The sequence below is a fragment of the Monodelphis domestica genome, chromosome 1, assembly GCF_027887165.1.
Source record: "Monodelphis domestica isolate mMonDom1 chromosome 1, mMonDom1.pri, whole genome shotgun sequence".
Classification (NCBI taxonomy): Eukaryota; Metazoa; Chordata; class Mammalia; order Didelphimorphia; family Didelphidae; genus Monodelphis; species Monodelphis domestica.
The window spans coordinates 725,407,607-725,431,633 of record NC_077227.1 but is presented as its reverse complement, the minus strand read 5'-3'; the positions used below and the strand labels follow the sequence as shown (position 1 = coordinate 725,431,633).

Below are 24,027 nucleotides of genomic sequence, written 5' to 3'. Positions count from 1 at the left end.
GCCGAAGGATAAGCTTGACCTACCCCGCACTCCCCGCCCTGGAGCCAGGCCCAGGGACTGAAACGACCCGGGGAGGGCAGACAAGAAGCACTACAACAAAAACGGACCGGCTCCGGGAGCGCCCCTCCGTAACGTCACGACGCTCTGCGTGGCGAGGAGCCGCTAGCTAACGGCCAGCAGTGCGGCCCAATTTAGAAAGGGGGGACGAGGCGGCGGCGAGGCGAGTGCTCCCTCACTCTCATCGCCTCCCCTCTCCGACTCTGGGGACCCAGACACTTCAGTAATTCCCATCTCTCGATGGCCTTCCCTCCGGCGAGAACTCCCAACAGGGGGCGAAGGGGACCACATGGTCCCAATGTCCCCCCCGCGTTTCTCCCAGTGGTACGGTCCGCTCTGCTCCCCTGCCCCTCCCCCACCAGTGGCGCATTGGCGCGCGGCGGAAAGGGGCGGGCCCGAGGTGGGGCGCGAGCGCGGCGCGGCTATAAATAGGGCGGAGCACCGCCCAGCGGCTCGTTCCGCCTGCGCCACGGAGAGGATCTTCTTGTCCGGGTCTTAAGGCTCGTGCTCGCTCGGTCTCTCGCTCGCGTCCTCGCCTCCCTCCGCGCACCCGCTGCCGTCTTCTCCGTCTCTCATTTCCCGGCACCTGTGTCCTCACCGCCGCTATGAACGGGCAGCTCAACGGCTTCGACGAGACCTTCATCGAGGAGGGCACCTTTCTTTTCACTTCAGAGTCTGTGGGCGAAGGGCATCCCGGTGAGTTATAGAGCTGGGAGGCCTGGGGCCGAGGACCGGGCGGGGTAGGCCCTGGTTACCGGCGCCGGCGGGAAGCGCGGGGCTTCTCCGGGCGCCTCCGCCTCCGCTGCCGGTGCGAGCGCGTGGACGCCCCTCCCCCACCCCGCCGCGCCCCTCCCCCGCGGCCCCGCCCCAGTCGCGCGCCCCGGTATCCGGAAAATTCCAGAAACCCCGAAGAGGACGGGGGTGGGGGGGCCCGGCCCCTGCGTCGTCCTCCTGCCCGCCATCCCGCGGCGGAGGCGCGTGCCCACGCTGCGGGGGCGCGCGCCCCGCATTGCAGCCGCAACCACGTGCCCACCGCGTGGGGCTCCGGAGCCGGGGGCGCGTACTAGTTGGGGGCCCTCCCCGCGGGAATGCCTGGGTTCCTCCACCCATCTCTAAATATAGCCCCACTAGCCGGACACCCCTTTTCTGGAGAAAAGCTCTGGGCGAGCCGGCCGGCCGTGTGTCCGGCGGAGACGCCCGGAGTCCCCTCCCTTCCACCGGACGGGGCTTTGTCCGGGCGCCATGATTGGGGCAGAAGCGACGAAACAAAAGCCCCCCACTGACGCCCCCAAACTAGGGGTGTCTGGGCCCCTTTGTGGAGGTCTGGGTGTGTCCTTGGCACCCTGGGGATCTCGGGCTAGATCCCAAGGCCCCACCTTCCCCCCCCCCGCAGAGGTCCCTCCCCGAACCGGGCTTCTGTAGGCTACCAAGCACCTGTCAACTTGAGTCAAAGCTCAATCTAGGGCCAGTGTTGAGGGGTGTCACCCAAGGGCCGAATTGAAAGGGGCTCCAACACAGTCTGGAGGTGGGAGTCTCATCTCAGTTTCCAGGTGAGCCGTAAATTGCCCCTCTCCCGACTTCTGCTGTGGTTGGGAGGTCGGTCAGCTCATCGAGGTGACTAGATGTTACTCCTTATTAAGGGCTGGACCCTGACTCTACCGGTACCGGGGAGTCGCCACCAGGGGAGCAGTACTGAGCACATGCAAACCCACGTTTAATTCAATTAATGAAACCCAAATAGTTCTTTAGAGAATCACATGGTGACATATGAAGCTTAAACACATGCTACCAGGAGAATAGTGCTCATTTTTTAAAACTCATTTGTGGGAGAAATCGAAGTTAAAGCTGAAAATCATCCTCTAAATGGCTTCAAAGCAATTCTCAAAAATGAGATTAAAATGGAAACAAAGACCTATTGTCTCTGGTAGGAATTAATACTAAATAACTACTGAAGTTTTTGTAGCTTAAGAAACAGTGTGCTTTTTTAGTTGGGTTGTTCAGAAGAGATTGTCACTTTGTTTCTAAAATTCTGAAATAACTTCTCCATCCCTCTCCCATAGAAACACATTTGGACTTTTTACAATAATAAAAATTACTCTGTGGCTTAGTATCTGAACTACAAAAAATTAGAAAGTTACTATTTTGGCTCTTCGAATAGTCTCAAATTTCTTATAAAGCTTTCAAGAACATAACTAGGTTCTACTCTTTGAAGATAAGAGTTCTATTCAGATCATGGTGTTGGGTTTTCACAATTTGAGTTTTCAATTCACAAATCGGTTTCAATTATTTGGGCAAATCACTTGGTAGGTCTTTTATGTTAATTGCCTAGTGAAGGTCAAAAGTTGTAATAGCTTTGAATTGTTTTTCCAGATAAAATTTGTGATCAGATTAGTGATGCAGTCCTTGATGCCCACCTTCAGCAGGACCCTGATGCCAAAGTTGCTTGTGGTAAGTGATCAGGAATATCAGTTTTGTTAAGCTTGTGTAGTAATGTGAATTTGCTGGGCGATAGGGTTTTTTGTTGTTTGCTTCAGAAAATGATGTTAAATTTTTGATTTTTTTCCCCCCATTAGAAACAGTTGCTAAGACTGGAATGATTCTACTTGCTGGTGAAATCACATCCAGGGCTGCTGTTGACTACCAGAAAGTGGTTCGAGAAACAATTAAGCACGTGGGCTATGATGATTCTTCTAAAGGTGGGTTTTATGAATTGATTTCTTAGAACCAGTAGAATTTTTGATAGTTGTTTTTTTTTTGCTTTGAATTTACTTACCTGCTAATGTTATAAGTGAGCCATTTTTGGTAATCCTCAATCTTTTGTGTGAGTGTACTATTTCTCTTCCCTCCCCCTCCTCCCCTACTCCATGATAATAGCTGTTCTATATGTAGAATGCCCTTAGGTGAGCTTGCAGTTCATTGGTCATGACAGCATTTGTATACCTTTGGGGGAGCAATATTAATATTGAGTGACTGGCCCAACAGGATAAGGGACTGTGACTGCTTTCCTTTTCTTTTTTCCTGTTTTACTCTTGAGTTTAAGTCTGTATTTTAATTGCTTTCAGGGTTTGATTACAAGACTTGCAATGTTCTGGTAGCCTTGGAGCAGCAGTCACCAGACATTGCTCAGGGAGTTCATCTGGATCGCAATGAAGAAGATATTGGTGCAGGAGACCAGGTATGTTATATGTGTGTTTTTTGGTCTCTTAAAATGCAGTATAATTTTTGAGCTGTTGAAACTTTATGATTTCTCTTCTACAGGGATTGATGTTTGGTTATGCTACTGATGAAACCGAAGAGTGCATGCCCTTAACTATTGTCTTAGCTCACAAGCTCAACGCCAAACTTGCCGAATTGAGGCGCAATGGAACTTTGCCTTGGTTACGTCCCGATTCCAAAACTCAAGTAAGGGATGGGCTTAGTGCCATGTAAAGTCAATGATGAAAAATAGGACTATTAAATTTGATGCTTTATAAATGGGGGGAAGGGGTAACTTTTTAACCAGTTAATCTAATAGAAAAATGAGGGTGATGTTGGCTTGGGTGTTCAGCTTTATTAGTTTGCTTGTTTGCTACCTGCAAATTATTCTACGTAGAGACTGGGGGAATCTCTTTTCTCTCTGGTGTCTTTAATTGGTACAATTATGTGTCTTAGGTCACTGTGCAGTACATGCAGGATCGTGGGGCTGTCCTCCCCATCAGGGTCCATACAATTGTGATATCTGTTCAACATGATGAAGATGTATGTGTTGATGAAATGAGGGATGCTCTAAAGGAAAAGGTGATCAAAGCTGTTGTGCCTGCCAAATACTTGGATGAGGACACAATTTACCATCTGCAACCTAGTGGCAGATTTGTCATTGGTGGACCTCAGGTAAGGATTTTAGGATTTATCTGGGAAATGTGCATTCTCCAACATGAGATGTGATTCATCAGTATGGGTTCTCAACATATCTTATCAGTTGATGATGGTCTTTGGGTCCATTCTTTGTCATCCAATGGATCTAAGAGAAACTATACTTGCAGGGTGATGCTGGTCTGACTGGACGGAAGATCATTGTGGATACCTATGGTGGTTGGGGTGCTCATGGAGGTGGTGCTTTCTCAGGAAAAGATTATACTAAGGTGGACCGTTCAGCTGCTTATGCTGCCCGTTGGGTGGCAAAATCCCTGGTTAAAGGTGGTCTGTGTCGCAGGGTACTTGTTCAGGTATGTGTTCTTGGAACTGGACTGTAGTAGGTTTTTCCAGGCCTGAATAATATCTAGTGGGGATTAAAAAACAAACAACCATGCTCATCGGGCACTATAGAAGGGTTTGAGTGACCTGTGATGACTCAGTGATTATTTGCTCATTGTTGCTTCTAGGTTTCTTATGCAATTGGTGTGTCCCATCCATTGTCCATCTCCATTTTCCATTATGGCACTTCTCAGAAGAGTGAAAGGGAACTACTGGATATTGTGAAGAAGAACTTTGACCTCCGCCCTGGGGTCATTGTCAGGTAAAGATGGTAATGCATGTCACTAACCAGAATTAAATGGGGGGGATTTCCACACTCTTAAGTATAAAACCTAAGATCTATATGTGGAGAAAGATAAGAAAAAACACAAGCAGCCCTTCCATCCTGATAGTTATTTCTAAGTTGTCATCAGTCATAATAGTTCTTAAAGAATACTAAAGGTTAGAGGTTTCCTCTTTTAATTTCCAAAATTGTTATGGATGAAAATCAGTGCAGAACCTGGTTGGCTGAATTGAGCCCAAGAAATCCTGGATTTGAGTTGGAGTTGGTGTGTGCATTTGTAGCTGCCTTCCTCAGCCAGCCTTGGGGGGGACAAGGCTTAATTAAAGAGCAGAAAACCATTAATGCTTCCAGCCAAGTGGAGCGCTGGGATGGTGCCTGTCTGTACCTTAGGGGGGTGGTAAGTATTGGATTCTCAAATGAGCTTTGACCCTTGGAGTTTCTCAGGATGGTGACAAGCTTTCAGGTCTGTTGAGCCAGTGACTGGAACAAGATTTGTAGTTACTTTAATCTGAAAGCTGGAAAGTAAGTGCCTGTGATTAACAAGGTGCGAGGGACGTGACCCTTCTTCCCTACGTTTTCTTCCTAGCTTTCCCCAGGGAACTGAACTTCTCATTTACCAGAACTCTTGAAAATGAGTCTTACTGATTATTTTGCTTTTATTTAATTTGAATGCTACATATTAAGTTATGGACTTGTATATTCCAGGGATCTGGATCTGAAGAAGCCCATTTATCAGAGGACTGCAGCCTATGGCCACTTTGGTAGGGACAGCTTCCCATGGGAAGTGCCCAGAAAGCTAAAATATTGAAAGTGTTAGGCTTTTTTCCCCAGACTTGTTGGCGTAGGTTACAGAGAAGCCTTCAAGCTCTGAGGGAAAGGGCCCTTCTCCCTAAATTTCTCCTGTCCTCTTTCAGCTCTTGACCAGTTGCAGTCACTCTTGTCCAATGATCTGAATTTTAGTTTTTGTGGGGACTGTAAGTTGGGCTCTGCTATTCTGTCCCTGGTGTTTTGCTCACCATTATAATGGATTTAGTGAGCATAGGTGATCCATGTAACTGCCTAGAGATGAGCAGACAGCACTGTCTAGTAAATGATGCTTTAAGATTGAACCTTTGTGTCCTACCACCCAATTCCCCAAATCTTAACTGCATTGACTTTTCCATCAAATGCTGAAAAATGTCCTTGTAATGTGCACGTCAAGTACTTGTAGTTCCATTTATAGCCTCTGTCCAACAATGCCACCGCCCTGTCAGCATGATTTTGTAATGTCTTGAGCTCTATTATGAATGTGAAGCTTCCCCCATCCTCCCTGTAACCTGATCCACTTCTAATTATGTAGCTTTTTGTCAGGGAGTGTTCCCTACCAGATCAATCTTGCATGTAACGCAAGTTCCAGTTGGAGCTCTAGCCTGACTTCATGAAAAAGGCAGTTACTAGTCAAACCACCTTCTGGTGCTTATGCTCTTAATGACCATCTCTTAAACGGCACCAAATCTTAAACTCTCTCCACTTGGCTGTCTTTTGGAGGACGTACGTAATAAGGTTTTCTTTAGTAAACCAATCCTATGCATGGTTTCAGCACTAGCCAAACCTCACCAACTCCTAGCTCTAGTTACGCGGGCACTTGGCAGCCTTGTGATGTCATACAGAGAAGTCACAGGGCGGTATCTGAGGGTCTGTAGGTTGCACACTTTGGTACCGGTTAACTTTTTCTTTATAAGAAAGACTGAGTATTCCACACTGCACAAGAACTCCTCCCAGGGTTTTTAACTTTGTTTTATTTTCAAAACCAGGTCCAATGAGCTTTCTGAGCAGCTGGTGTAGATACAGAGAAACCAGCTTTCTTCAGAGAGCAATGCTTTTGGCGGGGAGGAGAAGGAAATCCCTTCATACTTGAACATTTTCTAATTGCTTATTTATTGTATTCTGGGGTGTGGCGTGAGTACAGAGAAGCTATCACCTCAGAGGGCAGCTTTTAAAAAAAAAAGAAAAAAGAAAAAATCCTTGACACCATGATTCCTTTGATATGTTTCCAGCATTCCCAGGTAGGCCAAGGTGTCCTACAGAAGAACCTTGGGTCACACCTACAAGGGGGTCTGGCTGGTGTTAACAGAAGGGAGGGCAGAGCTGGTGCAGCTGGCCATGGAGGAAGCTGACTTGGCTGGTGTGGTACAGAGAAGCCAGCTTGTTTACATGCCTACTCCATGGCTGCTGCCCTCAGCAGAAAGTGCCTTTCAGGATCTATTTTTTGGAGGTTTATTACGTATGTCTGGTTCTCAATTCCAACAGTTTAATGAAGATCTCAATAAAATGCTAGGTTCTACCTTACCTCTGTGTCCATTCACTACTGAGAAAAGATGAGGCATTCTTGGATAGGAGCAACACTTCAGCCACCTTGTTTAAAACACCAACTTTGCCTGCTCTAAAGTGTGGACTTTACATGCAAGAAGACAAACCACTTGCGACTAGTGAGTTGAGGTTCCTTCCAGGTACAGAAGTGCAAGGCTAGTTTGGGGATTTTGCATTTGATCCACTCCCAGTGGCTGGAGGGAAAAGAAAAGATATAGAAGCTCCAGAAGGCTTGGTAGCCATGACTTAATGAATCAATTCCAGCCTCACAACAGCTGGTAATTGAACTGCATGTAGAGAACCTGGTATGTGACAATCTTGGTTGTAATGATGGCAGGAACTCTAAACCACCAGCACTTTACAAATGAGAAGCCATTTCACTTGGTGTCCTGGTCAAGATCTGTTGGGTCTGGATGCAGTAAGTTTTTATGGGACATTTTCCCATGTAGCCTAGAGAGCTGTGCTCTGACCTTCCCTCTGGCAGGGATGTGCTAGTCAAAACTGTCTCGTAATTGGATTTTAATTACCAAACCTGGGATACAAAAAGGAAATGGTCGACCTGGTAAGCCTCGAATGATTTGTAGTGTCAAACGGCTTGGGAAGTTGTCTGCCTGTAGGCATTTGTTCCAGCAGTCCACAGCTTCACAGCAATCTGAATTATGGGTTGGTGAGATGGGAGTGGTGGTGGTTACAGAATTGATTTCCCAGTAATGATGAGGAATGCCACTCCCAAGAATGATAGGAGGAGCCATTTGGCTGGAGCTGCACCAGACTTCTCCAGATCCTATAGACACAGGGTGGCTCAGTGGATTGAGAGCCAGACCTGGAGACCTGGAGGTCCTGGGTTCAAATTTGACCTCAGACTTCCCAGCTGTGTGGCCCTGGGTAGGTCACTTGACACCCCCCCCCCCCCAATCCCATTTCCTAACTCTTACTGTTCTGCCTCAGCCAATACACAGGATTGATTCTAGGGTAGAAGGTAAGGGTTTTAAATATATATATAACCCTTAGAAAGGTGAGGCCCCGTGTTGGCTCCAGGTGCTATGGAAGAGCAGAGAAGGGAGGTACAGCTGAGTTTGTTTCTAGGGAAATACATGGCTCTTCAAAAGGAATGACCTCGGCTGATGCTCCAGATCTTAAGGGCTAGGTGGATTTGCAGTGGTTCCACAGAGTTCACTGGGAAGTGCTTAACTTGGTTCCCCCTAAGCACTGCACATTTGAACAGTACTAGCCAGACCCTACCCTATAAGCTTAAATGGTTCAGGTACCTCCTGTGGAGAGTTGGCAAGACTCCTGCTAGGTTTGACATCAGGGGCTTCTTTGTAGCAAATCCCAAAATACTGTTGCCACAGCCAACACCCCAGAAAACAGCTAAGCATGGAGGCTGAATGCCCTTTTGTCCATTGCCAATACTTTTCCAGCAAAGAACAGGAGTTCCTTGAGGGACAGCTGGGAGTGGTTGGCCTTTGCATCCTCAGCATGTGGCACACTGGTCTGGAGGTGGAAGTGCTTGTAAATGCCTCAACTTTGGTTTGCTTCAAATTGGATCCAAAATGCATGTGCCCTAGACAGCAGGTATGGGCATGACAGGGCTGGGTGATGTAAAAGATACAGCCACATGATCAATTAAGTGTGGTGCTCATTTAGGACAAGACCTCCCCCTTCTGATGTTCTGGCTGGCCTAGGGAGGAGGGCAAACCCTAAAATTAGTAAGGACAGTGAAAAAAGGGACTTCCTGTAACTAATAGCAATTGGGAAGGGAAAGTAGGATAAGCCCTATCTATGGCTGATGCTGGAGACCCCTGGGAAAATACCAGAGAGGGAACATTGAGTCTAGTGCAGTGATGGCAAACCTTTTAGAGATGAAGTGCCAAAATTGCACACTCCCACCCATGTTACCCCAGGCAGGAGGGAGGAAGTACTACCATTGGCCTTCTGGGCAGAAGGGTGGATGATGAAAGAAATGTCCTCAGGCACAGTGGAGAGGGGGAAAGGGAGCAGCACCCTCAGGCACATGGGCCATAGGGTTGCCAACAAAGGTCCAGTGAGTCTGAAACTAGCTCCAGCTGCCAACAGCTGTCTGGCACTGCTCCTTTCTGAGGCTTTAAGAGGTCTAAGGAAGGGGATGGGGAAGAGATGAGTAAGTCCGCTAACCGGTTAGAACTCCCAGCCCCACACTAAGAAACAGCAGACAAATTGACAATGACTGCTTGGACTCAGTCCTCGGTATATAAATAGGCAGAAACAGAACTTTTTCAAAATTACTTGGAAAAATTATTGTATACAAATTTCTACTGAGTACATAATTGTGTGACTGGCTCTGCATTGAACCCCCGGGGCCTTGACAACTCAGAGCTCTGAGCGGATGGGCGTATGGCTAGCTTCCGTGGGATGAGCATCTAAGGAATGGGGCTCTGTGGGGGGGTCAAATGGCCGCAGGTTTGCATAGGTCACTTCCTGGGCCAGCTGCTCCAGGGAAGGGCGACCCAGGATCAGGTTCCGAAGAGAGATGCAAGTCATCAAGAAGCTGAGGAGAGAGAGGGCTGCATAGGTGACTATATCCATGAAACTTGGCATCCTCGACCAGCACAGACTAAGCTACACAAGGACCCTCTCCCTTCGCTGCCACTCAAGCCCTGGGGAGCCAGCTGGGCAGTTTGTGCCACAGCACCCTCGGGAAGCTGAAGAGGATGAAGCCTCACAGCTCTCTGGCTACATGAAAGGCTTTGCTTGGGGAAAACTCTAGACTCAGTTTCCACTTCTGTGTGAGCAGCTTCCCATTTCTCAACTGAAGGAAGATGACAGCAATCTTAGGGTAGAAATCAGGGCAAGGGAGATGTGGGGGGCAACTCTGACCTTCGGCGAAAGATGTAAAGCTTTCGAAGTAGAAAGCGGGAAAGCCTTTCATAGAAAGGGGAACTGCGCCGTCGTTGGATTTCCTGGAGACGCTGCTGTCTACGCAAGAAGGTCTGCATCAGAGGAGTCAGCTCCGGTCCTCCTTTCACTTCCCCCTCCAGCAAGGGTCGCAGCTCTGGGGGCAGTGGTCCCGATTCTGTCCAAGGAAACACAGCGGTCACTGGTGCGACAGGATGGTTACCCCCTTCAGATTGATCACTGCAGCAGAGAACAGTATCTGTCCCTTGGGAGCCAGTTACCAGCAGCACCTTGTCACTTGGAGCACTCAGTAGTCTCCATAATCTGGGCTATTAAAGATATCAGTTCACATCCCAGCTGTGTGACCCTGGGTGAGGGGCTCCATCATGGTCTGACTCAAGTTTCTTCATATGTAGAATGGGGATAATAAAGCACCTCCCTCCCAGGGTGTCCAAAACGACTATCCAGGACATGCTTAGCACAGTGCTCAGCACATAGTAGGCACTTTATAAATGCTATTATTTTCTTCTTACCATCAAGCACCTCCTGTGTGCCAGGGACTTGCTGTTGTAGGTATTGGCAATACAAAAGAATAAAAAGAGCCCCTGTTGGAACTTAGAGAGCTCACCAGCCAATATTCTCCTGTGGCACTAAAACCCCTTTTACACAAAATGCCAAGGGAGCCCCCTGCTATGGACCCCAACTCAGGAAAGTGGAACCTAAAGCGGACACCTGTAGAGGAAAACATGGCAGCCCGTGCATCTCCCCAGGCTAACCACTCACCACTCCCATTCTCGACTTTCTCCTTGAGTTCTTGTAACCGTGCTAAGTCTCGCTCTAAGGCCAGCTCTGTGGTGTTGACATAGATGTACATGTAACAAGAAGGACCCGAAGATATGGTATATACCTTGTGATATTCGCCAGCCGGCAACTACCAAGGAAAAAGAGAGCGGTGGGCCATCCATCCCTGCCCTCTCCACCTCACCGGCCACTGCTCCCCAGTGCTCAACAGGCCTGAGAATGTGGGCAGGGTTTCTGCTCGGAGAACCCATCACACCTCAGGGTTCTCTACAACAGCATCGGTGGTCTAGACACGCAAGCTTCCGCTGACCCTTCCGCCTCCGAGTACCTACCTGGACTCTGTCTCCTTCCCGAAGAGAAAGATTCCTCTGCTCGGCCACCAGCTCTACGGTAACTTCCCCCTGCAGCAGCTGGAGACTAGTATTGCCCAAGTCTTCACTCACAAAATTCTCCAGGTGTAGCCCTATGAGAGGCAAAGAGTTTATGGCCCCCACCCCACCCTGGCCCCGAGGTCACCTCTGCCCCTCGGCTCCGGCCGGCGTCTCACCCAGCCTGCCCTCTCCCCACAAAAGCACAAACTCCCACTGCCCAGGGGAGGCAGAACTGCCCCCGCTTTTCCATACCAGGGAAGTCAGCAATGAAGACCACCTCAGTGTGGTTGTCCAGGCTGTTCTCAATCTCCTGAAACTTCTCCCTCCAGGGAGACAAATCCAGCAACAAGGGCTGTAGCCAGGGCGTCGGACGGAAGGGAGACCAAGCAGCCTGCACAATGTCCACGCGAGGGTCAAAGAGCCTTTGGGCAGAAAAGTTCCAGTAACGTTCCAGAAGTAGGCCTCGTTCTGAAGGCCGCCCTCCCACCCACAAGCCCTGCCTCCTGGCCCTGGATGGTTCAGGGAGGTCAAGGGCCTGGCCAGGAGCTAGCAGCACCTCTTGTACCCTTGGGGAAACGTGGTTCCTCCCTAGGTTGCAGTGCCCCCTGGAGGTGACACTGGGACAGAGAGCAAGGTGAGAAGACAAAGGTGAGCCCAGAGTCCTGGCCTTTTCCTCCCACCCCTCGCTATCTGCTTGCTGGTAGCTGCCCTGTGCACCTCTGCTGGAAGCGGTCGTTGATAGAGACCCAGATGTCGAAGTAGATCTGGGGGTCAGAGACGTTGTAGCTGGGCAGCAGGCGATGTAGACACGTTGCGTATTGTTTCAGCATGTCTGCATGGTCCTTCCAGCGGCGACTCTGTGTGAACACCTGCCCCCAACCCCCACATCAATCCAGCATGTGCTAATACCACAGGAAGAGGAGCTCAAGCTGCCCACCTGGCCGAGGGCTACCACAAACAGAAGGGAACCTTAAAGCTGAGAAAGGGTCTCGGGGGTCCTCTCATGGACCCTGAAATAGGAATGCCCGGCTTAATGTGCCCAGCCCTGCCAGGTTCCAACTCTGCCTCACAAAGCTGCCCCTGCCATTTCTGGACGACTAGTCATTGGGGAAGCCTCTCTCATATTCTGGGTCATGGGGACCTCCCCATAATTCCCATCTCTGGATTCTACTTGTGAAGGGGGCACCCTTGCGAGTAAAGAAGATTAAGCCTAATTCCTTCTTCCACATGAAGGCCTTAAAGTAGGTGAAAACAGTAATTGTATCCCCCCCTAAATCCTATCCTTTACAGGCTAAACACCTGCAGTCATCCTGTGCCATGATTTCATGTTCCCTCATCCTCCTTGGTCCTCTCTTCTGGGTATGCTCCATGCATTCAACAGCCCTCCTGAAAGGTGGCATTCAGGTCGCCATCCCTCAGGGAAGGAGTGAACCAGCAGAGTACACTGGATGGATATATCCCTGGAAATAATCTGGGCATCAGATGGAGAGGACTGAAGCCTCTCCCTCCCTCTCTCTTTCTCCATCACTCTCTCACCCTTCCTCTTTCTCTCCCTCCCTCTCTTTTTCTCCCTCCCTTCCTCTTTCTTTTTCTCTCTCCCTCCCTTCCTCTCTCTCTCCTTCTCTTCTTTCCTTTCTCCCTCCTCTCCCTTCCTTCCTGTTTCTCTCTCCCTCCTTCTCTCTCTCCCTTCCTTCCTGTTTCTCTCTCCCTCCTTCTCTCCTTTCCTTTCTCTCCCTCCCTTCCTGTTTCTCTCTCCCTCCTTCTCTCCTTTCCTTTCTTTCTCTCCCTCCCTCTCCCTTCCTTTCTCCCTCCTTCTCTCTCTCCCTTCCTTCCTGTTTCTCTCTCCCTCCTTTCTCTCCTTTCCTTTCTTTCTCTCCCTCCCTCTCCCTTCCTTTCTCTCTCCCTCCTTCTCTCTCCCTTCCTTCCTGTTTCTCTCTCCCTCCCTCTGTGTCTGTCTCTCTCCACATACCCAACACGTGTATGTTTCTATATAGGTACATATATGCATGTGTAGACAGACACAGACAGCTTCTCTGACCCCTTATTGGCTCATTCCAAGCTCTGGATTCACCAAAGCTCATTGGCAGGTCCTTCCAATCATCTGCTTTCCAGCCTCACCTCCATGCTCCATCCACCATGCCCTAACCGTGGACAAATGAACTGAACAGATTTTTTGTTAATTTAAGGGTAAAGTTTCAAATAAGTTTCTCTGGGGGTGGGCTGAGAAGTTCACAGAAGTGGTCAGAGGGTTCAGGGCTGTCTCTCACCCCAGGATTGAGGTAGCCCAACTCCCCGGTGTGGCCATCCCGGTAGGTGATCTTGACATGCTGGTGGGAGCGGGAGTGCACCATCATGTCCCAGGAGTAGCCGTAGAGCCCATTGGTCCAGTTGTTATAGCCCTGGGAAGGGGTGACAGGGAAATCACTTCTGGAGTGGGAAGTCTGTGACATTAACCCAGTTTGAGATGAAGGAGATGCCGGACAAGCCCAATGGCCCCAGCAGCTGCAGCCCCTGATTCTTCTTGCCCTGGCACCAGCCCACTTTCACCTTCCACGCCCACCTCTGCCCTCTACCTGGGTAATAAAGTGGGAATAGGGCAGGAAGAGCTGTTCCAGAAGATAGAGCACTGTGAAGACAGCTCCCAGCCGATGCCGCAGCCGGGTCCGGTGGCCGCCTTTGGCCCGGCTCCTCTTATACACACAGGACAGACTGGGCTGAGCGTCCGCTGTGGCTGGCAGCAGGCCTCGAAGCCCCTGAGGAAGGCAGGAAAGCAGCCTGCGGGGCCAGTCAGGGGAGCAGAAAAGGGGGCTGCTGGCTAACATGACAAAGGGGAACATGCCTGGCGGGATAAAGAAAGGTGTTCAGTCAGGAGCCACCTCCCCGCCATGCCCAGTCCCTCCCCACAGAGCCCCCCAGGAGACCCTCGAGTCCTCTCTGGCCCTGCTTGTGGCACAGCCCTTCCACCCCCAAAAAGGGTGTCTGTGCCCTCCGACCCTTCCGTGATTTCCTTCCAACCCAAGCACTAACCAATGCTGAAGAGCTGGGAATTCATACAGTGGAAATAGGAGACAAAGAGGAGGCCAATGGCTCTTGAAGCGTCAAAAAACAGCAGGAAGCCCGCTGAGAGGTCCAGCAGCAGCCCACACCAGTGCACCACGAGCAGGCTGGTCATATCCTCCGAGAGCACCAGCCTATCAACACAGAGGACGGGCTCTAGGCCCCTGAGGGCACAAGGCTTTCTGCCCTCTATTTCCTTCTAGGGAACAACGGCAAAACGTCAAGTTCCTAGTGACGCAGAGGGAGCAGGAAAGAACACTGCGGGCCCTCCCGCTTGCCCAGACAGCCTCAGGTGCCCAACTGCCCTATGATGGGCCGCAAACTTCTCTCAGAACGGCGTCGGGTGAACCGAATGGAGCGTGTTCTGGAGGCTGGGATGGAAAAGGAAAAAAGTCCACAGAACAGAACTAGGGGCTAAGCCACTGATAGAAAGAACAGGATGAGGGAGGAAAAAATGAACTTGATAAACAAGGAGCCAGGAGAAGAACAGGAAACAACTGGCCATGCCTCCCCCTCTAGGCACTGATGGGGCTCCCTGCCATGGCTGGGGCCTGATCCCCTGGAGGGACAGCGATACGAGGCGCTTGTTGGGCACTGCCCTGCTCACATTCTGCGCTGTCTCTTCTTCCATCTCTCTCTCCTTCCTCCCTCCCCCTTCTGTCCCTCTTCCTCTCCCTCCCTCCCCTCTCTTCCTCCCTCCCTCTCCTCTCCTATCTCAGGCCTGCCGGTAGTGGTCACAGCCACATCTGGCGGGCCCTGCTGGTGACCCCCAGGGATAAAGACTGCTGATTCTTGCCTTAGCGCGATTTCAATATCACAAAGAGGAGGAAGAGGAGACGAGAAAAACAGAAGCCAACATGTCGGGAAACAGACGGGAAGCCAAACAAAATCCACCCGTCCCTTCCTCCACGTCCCTGACCCCTGGCTCCCAGCTGCCCTCTTACTTGAAGGGGTTGAAGAGCCAGTGGCGGGACAGGGAGCCCATGGAATAGCCTCCGACCCAGTCTGCATCCAGCTTTTTCACTCCCGCAATGAAATACACAATGAATATCTGCACACACAAAACCGGAGACCAACGCACAAATGAGGACCACAGCTCCGTGCTTGCTAGTCAGGGGTTCAAAGTTCTCGGTCTCGAAGAGGATAGCTTGTTCTTCTAGACACACAAAGCAGTCCCTTGTCCATAAGGAGGAACAGACATTTCAGAGGGAGATGAGTGGTCTGACCAACCTATATTGGATCTACCTCTCTGTAGAGGGGGAAAGAAAGTCTCCTCGTTGGCCTCCAAGCCTCTCCTTTCTCCTGTCCCCAGTTTATCTTCCAGAGGGCTGCCAGATACTGCCAAAGCCTACATGCCGTACAGCCTGGCATCTCTTGCTCACGAAGCTTGGCGGCTCCCTACTGCCCTACGACAAAGTGCTGATTCCCCTTCGTGGCTCTTCCAGCCCACCCCAATCAGGTCCCCTCTCTCTTTCCAGGCTCCTGCACATTCCTCCTCCCCATTCTAGCATCCAGCCCAACGTGCCTGCTGGCTGCTCCCTGTAAAGGGCATTCCACCCACCCCTGCTCCCTGAGTACAGAGCCGTCATTGCCTCTTCACCTCTACCTGCAGACTGAACTCCAGAGGTCACCTCCTGCAGGAAAGAGGTGCTGATCCCCTGGTGACCTGTGATCTCTGCCTAAAACGTCCATTGGACATTTCTGAGCCACTTTTCTGCATACATACACTCTAGTGGAATGTGGCTACTTGGGGGAAGGGTCTGTTTTGTTTTATTTTTGCAACTATCCATCAATCAACAAGGACTGAAGTGCCTACTGTGTGCCAGGCCCTACGAGAGGCTGGAGACACAAGCACAAAAAAATAAATAAAAGCATCCCTGCTTGTTAGAAGCTTACACTCAGTGTAAACGCTGGCATGAAACTTAGTTTTTCTGATGTTAAGATCCTGGCACCTGGTCCCCTCCCTTCCGGCAAATGGAGGAGGCACGGAGGCCGTGTCGGATTTCATATTCTTGGGCAGATGGTGACTGCAGCCATGACATTAGAAAACGCTCGCTCCTTGGAAGGAGAGCTAGAGCACGCCTGGATAGCGTGCCAAGAAGCAGACACCTTGCCGACAAAGGTCCATCGGCTCAAAGCGGTGGCTTTCCCGCTATCGGTGTATGGCTGTGAGAGCCCGACGACAGAAAGCGAGCCCTGGAGGAGATGGACTTCAGGCTGCGGGCAGAGGCGAAGAGGGAGCGCTCTGTACTCGAGGCAGGGGGGGATGGAGTGTCCTTTACAGGGAACAGCAGGCTGGCAAGTTGGGCTGGATGGTGGAATAAGAAAGAGGAACGTGCAGAAGTCCGGAAAGAAAGGCTGGACCTGATTGGGATGGGCTGGAAGCGCCATGAAGGGGAATCAGCACTTGGTCGCAGAGCAGTAGGGAGCCGCCAAGCTTCGTGAGCAAAAGGGATGCCGGGCTGTCGGCGGACGTTAGGGGTATCCGTCGGGCAGCCCTACGGAAGGCAGACGGAGGAGAGGAGAGACGAGAGGGCGGTGCTCAAGATTCTCTAGAGTCCCTCGGCCAGCAGAGATCAAATCAGTGAATACTTAAACTAATTCAGGGTTTGGAGGGTCAAATCCTGCAGCTGAAGCTTAAATGCTTTAGGCCCATAATGAATGAGCAGATGGGGCTCAATGGCAAAGCCCACGATGCTAGGAAGGACTGAAGGCGAAAGGAGAAGGGGCAGCAGAGGATGAGAGGCGCGGATGGGGCCCTGGGAACACCCAACTTGGACAGGACATAGTGGTGGGCGATGGCGTCACCAACATGACAACAAGAAGTGAATAAATACAAACACGCTGTATTTATCTCCTCGACATACACAAAGATGCCTCCATACATTCACCTCTAGTTAGGGATGCATGTGGCTGTGCAGTTTGGCAGGGAAGCAAGGGAACAGAAGGTACGGAAAAAGCCTCAGGCAGACAGGGAGATGAGAGCTGGGACTTCAAGGAAGTCTACAGAGCAGAGAGAGGAGAAGGAATTCCAGGCATTCCAGAATGAAAAGCCAGTCTGACATTACAAAAGCAGGGAGGCTAGAAATGACACACGAGGCCCAGAGAGAAGTCAATGTGGCCCAGTGAATAGACAACAAGGCCTGGAGACAGGAGGTCCTGGGTTCAAATGTGGCCTAAGATACATCCTAACAGTGTGACCCTGGCCAAATCCCTTAAACCAATTGCCTAGCCCTTATTGCTCTTCTGCCTGAGTAAAATCAGGACATTATATTGATTCTGAGAGGCTGGAGCCAGACCCCGAGGGCTTTTAAAGCTAAATGGGACCTTTCTTTTATCCCAGGAGCCCTAAGAAGGCACTGGAAGTGACATCCACCACAGGCAGCAGGGCATACGACGGCGAGAGCAGTGAGAGCCAGGAGGCTGCACTAATAAGGAAGGGCTCGGTTAAGAGCAAGGGGCCAGATGCAAGAGGCGTCACGAAGGTGGGAAGAACATGATTTGGGAACTATTGGATGGGGGGGAAAGAAAGGAGGGAGTCCAGGAGAATGCTGAGGCTACAAAGCTGGGATGCCAGAAGGATGGTGAAGACAGGGACGTTTGGAAGAGGGGAGGTTAGGAAGAAATAGGATGAGTTCTATTTTAGACTTAGTTTATAGAGTTGAAGATGTCTCTGAAACAGACAAGTCTAAAGTATCCAAAAGTCAACTGGCGCCTCGAGGATGGAGCTCGGAAACCCCATGGGAGTGATGGGGTTAGCCAGAGAGTCTGGAGGGAGAAGAGGGTCCTGAACAGAACCTTTGTACCCCTGGGCACAGAAAGGGGATTGTTTGCTGAGACAAAATGAAATCCAGGGCCATGAAATGAGCTGGGGACAGAGAGGGAGCAAGAGGGGCAGCCATGTTGACCCCAATGAGTCCGCCATGCTTAGTGCATTCCCTTTACCTGTCCACGCAGGACCGTGTAGTTCCAAAGTGGCACGTGGGCATTTCTCTTGGAGGCATTTCTTAGGCCATCCAGGGACCTGTGCTCAGAGAAGAAATAAAGGCTAAGGGACAAGTTTTTGTCTAGTTCTATATTTTGGATCTGATTCTTTCCCTCTCTCTCCCCCCTGCTTATTCTAAGCATGGCCCATTTCCAAAGGCCGTGTGGTCCCACCCAGTACATCAACCTCTTTTCAAGTATCCTTGACAAATGGTCACCTGGCCTCTTCTTGAGGATTTCTAAGGACAGGAAGCTCACTAGCTAACGGAATAGCAGTAGGTAGACATTCTTGGGTTGAGCTGAAATCTGCTACTTCTGCACTCTAGAGCAGCCCTTGAGATCAATGGAGAGGAATCACATCTACCCTTGGTCTTCTCTTCAGGAGGGCTTCAACAAGTGACCAGACCCATGTCTCTGCAGAGCCCAAAGGATAACTGGGAGAGCCTCACTCTCTATTGGCCCTCTCCATTTCTAGGGAACATCACATATTTTCAGAATCCATTCAAACTGCAGCTTGGATTTTCAAGGCCTTTTTGAAAAACTGCTGGAAATGTGCTTCAGATGTCTAAGCCGCTTGTGACAGTCCTTCCCCCACCCACCCTCCCCAGCGTATCCCGTTCCATCCACCCCCAGGACCACCTCATACCAGTAGCGGTTGGCATCCATGAACGACAGCTGGAAAGCCAACAGTCCATAAAGATAGGAATGGTTGTTCCATGAGGTCTTGTCCAGCAGAAACACATACCAGTAGGGTAGCAGGAACAAAAGGCAGCTCAGGCGGTACCACAGCCCCAGCATCATGCCCAGTGCCCCTGGGATTAAGTTGTGGGGAGGGGGATGTTGGGGAAGAGTCTTGGTGTCAGAAGGCCACAGCTCTACTGCTCCCAACATCGACCCCAAGGATTGGCAGTGCCTGAAGTTACTGCCCATCAAGGTGAGCACTCCAGAGGCCCAGTCATTCCCCAGCATGCTTCCTGGGTCCTAGCTCTCCCCAGGCATTGACTGCTGCTCTTCATCCCTCAGTTCTCACCCAAAAACATGACGGTGTAGACAAGGTACATCCAGTCAAGTGGCAGTGGGTGCAGGGCATCTATCAAGGGGAAACGGCACACCTCGAGTCCATCCAGGTATCTGTGGTCCAAGAAGCTAAGACCTCGCTCCTGGGGAATGTCCAGTACCATTAGCAGCCCTAGAAAGGTGGTGTTCAGTTGGGTCAATAGTTGTTAACATTATGTGATTTTTCACTTGTTTATTACGATTTTGGCTCTGGAGGTTTGATTTTATATGATCATTCTCTTACAAAAATAAACAATGTGGAAATAAAAAATAAATTTAAAAAATTTTTTTAAATTGCTAACATTTATATAGTGCCTACTATATGTCAGGCACTTTACAATTATGATCTCATTTGAACCACCCAACAATGCTGGAGGGTAAGATGAGCTTAAAGTTAAGAAGACTGTGACAGAGGTTAAGTGACTTGCCCAAGATCACACAGCTAGTACATTTCTGAGGTTGGATCTAAACTCAAGTCTTCTTGACTCCAGGCCCTGCACTATGCCCAGGGTTGGTCCCTGGAGCCAAGGACACAGGACTGGGACAAGCTATCCTTGTGTTTTCACAAGGGGGGCAAACCATGGCTGAATGCATTTAGAAAATATTCCTAGTCTAAACAAATGATAGTATAGGAAAGTAATGGAATGTTACTGTGCTATTAAGAGATGAGAAAAAGGATGGACAAAGGTAGATTTATAGGAACCAATGCAGAGTAACATGAGCAGAACTAGGAAAACAATATATACAATAACATCATTAAGAAAAACAACTCTTTGGGCTCCATAGAGAGCCAGGAAGTCCTGAATTCAAATGTGCCCACAGACACTCCCTAGTGTAACCTTGGACAAGTCATTTAACCCCAACTGATAAGCCCTTATCATTTTTCTGCTCTGGAACTGATAGACAATATTGATTCTAAGACAGAAAGCTAGGGCTTAAAAAAAAAAAAGAAAGACAGCTCTGAAAGACTCAAGAGCTCTGATCATTGCAAAGATCAAATTCAATTCCAATGGACGTACAATGAAGCATGCTATCTGCCCCTGTGGACTGAAGATTCATTTTCTGACATCACAAATGTGGGAATTTATTTTGCTTAAATACACATATTTGTTACAAGGTTTTAATTTTTTTTTTTTAGTGGGGGAGATGGAAGGAAGGAGAAGGCTTATGGAGCTAGAGTTAAGGTGGCCAAAAAAGAAACAAAAGGAAAAAGACAGAAAGGAAGGAGGGAAAGTAAGGGAAGACAGAGAGGAGGAGATGAGAATGGGACAGAAGAGAGGGTCATTGAAGCCCTTTTTTAAATGTGCCAAAGAGAACAGGGGGAAGGGCAAAAAGAATCACAGACAAGCAGAAAAGTTTTCAGAGTTATATGATAAATTTATTGTATATTTAGAAAGAAAAAACAACTGTACGTAAGAGAGATTTGGGATCACACAAAATTATCTTTTTCTGTTCTACTCTGTATATGGAAAAGCTCATGTTATTTGGTATTTGTAAATGTACGGAATTTTTTTTTTAATGTACCCCGTATGAAAGGAATCTTCCCTGCTTATCTGGGTGGGGAGCAGAGTCCCCCAAAGTCCACAAAATCTCTGCTAAGTAATCATCTACCTACCCAAATACTAAGCTAGCTTGGAGAGTGGCTCTTCCCATTCAATACTCCCACCGCTCGCTTCCAATGAGGTCAAAGTCCTCCTGGTCACACAGAGCCACTAAGGTCCACTCGTGCCCTGGGAATCTCTCTTTTACCGGTAAAGGGTGTCTGCAGAGAGGGTCAAGGCCCCTGCTCCCCTCCTCCACACTCGCATCAGAACTCACCAAAGAGGAACCGAAAGACTGCAAGGCTTGCAGGGTCAGTGGGTCGATTTAGGAGGGTCACCAGCCTCTGCCAGCTGGACACGTGAGACCACTCAAAGCCAAACAGTTTAGCCATTCGGCTGCCTGGCTTGGGCTCTGTGGTCCTTGGCCCAGCCTTGTTCTTCTGAGGATGCCCTGCAGTCACAGGGGTGACCAAGAAAAGATGGGAAGACAACCCAAAGGGCTCTTTTCAGAGGGAGAGAACCATAGACTCCTTCCAGGCCAGGAGTCTCCCCTCCAACTATGGATACCTCTCACTCAAAGGGAGGCTCCCCACTTTAAAATACTAGTCTTTCCTACAAAGGAGGGGGCTCCCCCACAACCACTGCCCCTTCTGCCTCAGGGGTCTTTCCCTCAAACTATGGGTCACTTCCAGGGGGGAGGGGGCTCCCCTTAAAAACCTGTCCTCTTTCACTGGGGCAGAGCTTTCCCTTCAAACCACTGGCCAAGTAGATGAGGCCTCCCCCCACCCTCCTTAACTGGTGGCCCCTCTTCTTCTGGACCATTCTCAACCAATGAGACTCCTTCTGAGCTTTCCCTAACCAACAGCCCCTCTTCTGAATGGTCGGTCCAACCATTGGCCCTCTCCCTCCTGGGGGCTCCCTGAAACCATTGCCCCCTCCTCCTGCAGCTTCTCCAAACTACTGCACCCCTCCCTCCTGGGACTCCCCTTAACCAATAGCCCTTGCCCGGGGGTTCCCCCAAGCTACTGCACCCCTCCTCATGGGACTCCCTTAAACCACTGGCCCCCTCAAATCACTGCCCCTCCTCCTGGGGCTCCCCCAAACTACTACCCTCTCCTCCTGGGACTCCCCCTAACCAACAGCACCTTTTCTCCCTTAGAATCCCTCTAACCACTAACCTCCCCTCCTGGAGGCTCCCTTACACCCCTGGTCTCCTTCCTTCTAGGGTTCCTCCAACCTCTGCCCCCCCTCCTAAAGCGCTCCCCAACACTGGCCCCTCCCCTCGAACCCCACATCCCCCGGGTGGGCAGGGGGCGCCACCTCTAGAGAGCCGGGCTCGCGGTACGGACGCCGCAGCCTCCATGCTCCCCCGCTGCCGCCGCCACCGCTCTAGCCTCTGGCCTCGTCTCTCCGTCTCTCTGGTCTCTCAGGATGTGATTCTGCCGCCGCCGCCGCGGGCTGTGCCACTGCCCCCGGGGAAGAAGAGTGCGTGCATGCGCAGTAGGAGGGATGAGGCCTGGGAACAGGAGCCCCGAAACACGTCACCATTCGCCCCGCCTCCCGGGAAGCCGCAAAGCGAAAAACGCTGAGAATGTCGCAAAAGGTCCGAGGGAGCGTGCTCCACCCTTCACGTTCAGCCTCAGCTTTGTGTTTGCGCTTTACGGCTTCCAGACAACCAACCTCCTCAACTCCCCGTAACGAGGCAGAGAGAGGGGGAACCATTCAGTGAAGGTCACCCAAGAGCTTTGGGCCTTAACGCCAGGAATCTGCTTCTTTTAGTGGCCAGGAGTAGGAGAGGAGCTCAGATTAGGCGCTACTGGGTCCCTCCCCTGCTAAAGAAACTTTCATGGCTCCCTAGTGCCTGTGCCCGTGCCTGTACCTAGCACTCAGATACCTTGATTCAGAATTCAAATATAACTTTTTTTTTTCTTTACAGACTTAATCTACCCTTTCCCCCCAGCCCTGGCTAGCCAGGAGGCGCAGTCAGACCCTTCCTATCTGTATGACCCTGGGGGAGTCACTTCCCCTCTGCCTCACTTCTTCCTCTAAAATGGGAACACGCGGGAGAAGGAAATAGCCAATCACTCCAGGGTCTTTGCCAAGAAAACCCCTGGACAATGAGCCATTAACGGCCCCTCTCCCTTCCCAGTCTTGGTCTCAGAGTGAGGGGATGCCGCTCTCCAGTTTCCTCATCCCTTAAATCCCTTTGCTCCCTTGTCCCGGGGACCCATTATGGCCGGCTGAACCGAAGTTCTAGAGTCCTGCCAACAGCTGCCTCCTCTCCCTCTCGCGCTGCGGTGGCTGAATGGACCGGGAGGAAGTCCCGTTACCAAGCTGATGTCATCTTAAAACTTTATTTACATCCTTTCAATTCCCCTCCGGACAGGTCTGAGGGGCAAAGCGCTGCGGGAGCCCGAGCGCGCTCTTGGGCACGTTAGTGTTTTGGTGGCTTTCCCGCTTTCTTCCCTGAATACCTGACAGCTTCGGCCCCCAGGGAAGTGTGTCTCGGAGGATAACGAGGATATCACGGAGCCACCCGGCTAACCTCTCCGGGCGCGGGAAGAAGGCGAGGGAGGGACGCCGTTTGGATCTTATCACATCAGCCATCGCGGGTGGAAAAGTGTTACTGAGGCTCGCCGGGGAAATAAACTAACTAAATACATTTTCCCTTGGTCGTCCCCCACGTTTCTCCCAGAGCGCCAATCCTTGGAACAAAGAAGTTTTTCCAGTTTATTATCTAATCTCCACCGGACTCTCGCTTCAGCTTTAACTCCTTCCCCTGGAAAGGAAGACATCCGTCTTCCGGTGGGGAGGGTCCTAGTACTGGAGCCATTTCTTCCTCTTCCTCTTCTGGAATTCAAATCTGACCACCTATATATGTCCTGGCTGTCGGATCAAGTCACTTCGCTCTACCTCAGTTTCTACATCTGTCAAAAGAGCTAGAGAAGGCAATGGCAAACTGCTCCAGGATGTTAGCTGTGTGACCCTGGGCAAGTCACTTCACCCTCAGTTTGCCTCAGTTTCCTCATCTGTCCAGTGAGCTGGAGAAGGAAATGGTGAACCTTACTCCTAGATCTTTGCCAAGAAAACCTCAAATGGGGCCATGAAGAGCAGGACATGACTGAAACAACTGAACAACGATATTCTACTCTTCATGAAGTTTTTTCCAAAACTTTCTCTGCTCTCCTGAAGTTTCCCAAGGCATCACCTCCCCAAACTCCATCTAATCACCAAAATTGGAGCCATTTACCAGAACCGTCTAAAGCTCAATCCACTACCACTATGCCATCTCTGTCTCCAGTCTTAAATCTCTCCCTTCCTAATGGTGCCCACGAACATTCCATGGCTCTCCCATCTCTTAAAAAAATCTCTAATCAGCATTCTATTTTCTTCTCCCACAATTGGCCAAAAAAGCCACCAA

At 50.4% G+C, this 24,027-nt stretch overlaps 2 protein-coding genes across 2 annotated transcripts; one reads left to right on the top strand and one right to left on the bottom strand.

Annotated features, from left to right (window-relative positions):
* Nucleotides 1–488: 488 nt before the first annotated feature.
* MAT2A (methionine adenosyltransferase 2A) lies at nt 489–6,901 on the top strand. The gene is made up of 9 exons (XM_001364060.5): nt 489–753; nt 2,428–2,505; nt 2,631–2,753; nt 3,120–3,232; nt 3,316–3,459; nt 3,709–3,927; nt 4,080–4,262; nt 4,419–4,552; nt 5,279–6,901. The coding sequence occupies exons 1-9, from the start codon at nt 663–665 to the stop codon at nt 5,379–5,381; spliced, it is 1,188 nt and encodes a 395-aa protein (XP_001364097.1). The 5' UTR covers nt 489–662; the 3' UTR covers nt 5,382–6,901.
* A 2,272-nt stretch (nt 6,902–9,173) lies between these two features.
* Nucleotides 9,174–22,178, bottom strand: GGCX (gamma-glutamyl carboxylase). The gene is made up of 15 exons (XM_007477775.3): nt 21,927–22,178; nt 20,884–21,057; nt 19,040–19,198; nt 18,656–18,821; nt 17,971–18,049; nt 14,970–15,076; nt 13,996–14,159; nt 13,542–13,807; nt 13,236–13,367; nt 11,686–11,837; nt 11,221–11,390; nt 10,930–11,060; nt 10,580–10,727; nt 9,779–9,974; nt 9,174–9,449 (listed from the first exon to the last, which is right to left on the bottom strand). The coding sequence occupies exons 1-15, from the start codon at nt 21,967–21,969 to the stop codon at nt 9,272–9,274; spliced, it is 2,265 nt and encodes a 754-aa protein (XP_007477837.1). The 5' UTR covers nt 21,970–22,178; the 3' UTR covers nt 9,174–9,271.
* Between the last annotated feature and the right edge of the window lie 1,849 nt (nt 22,179–24,027).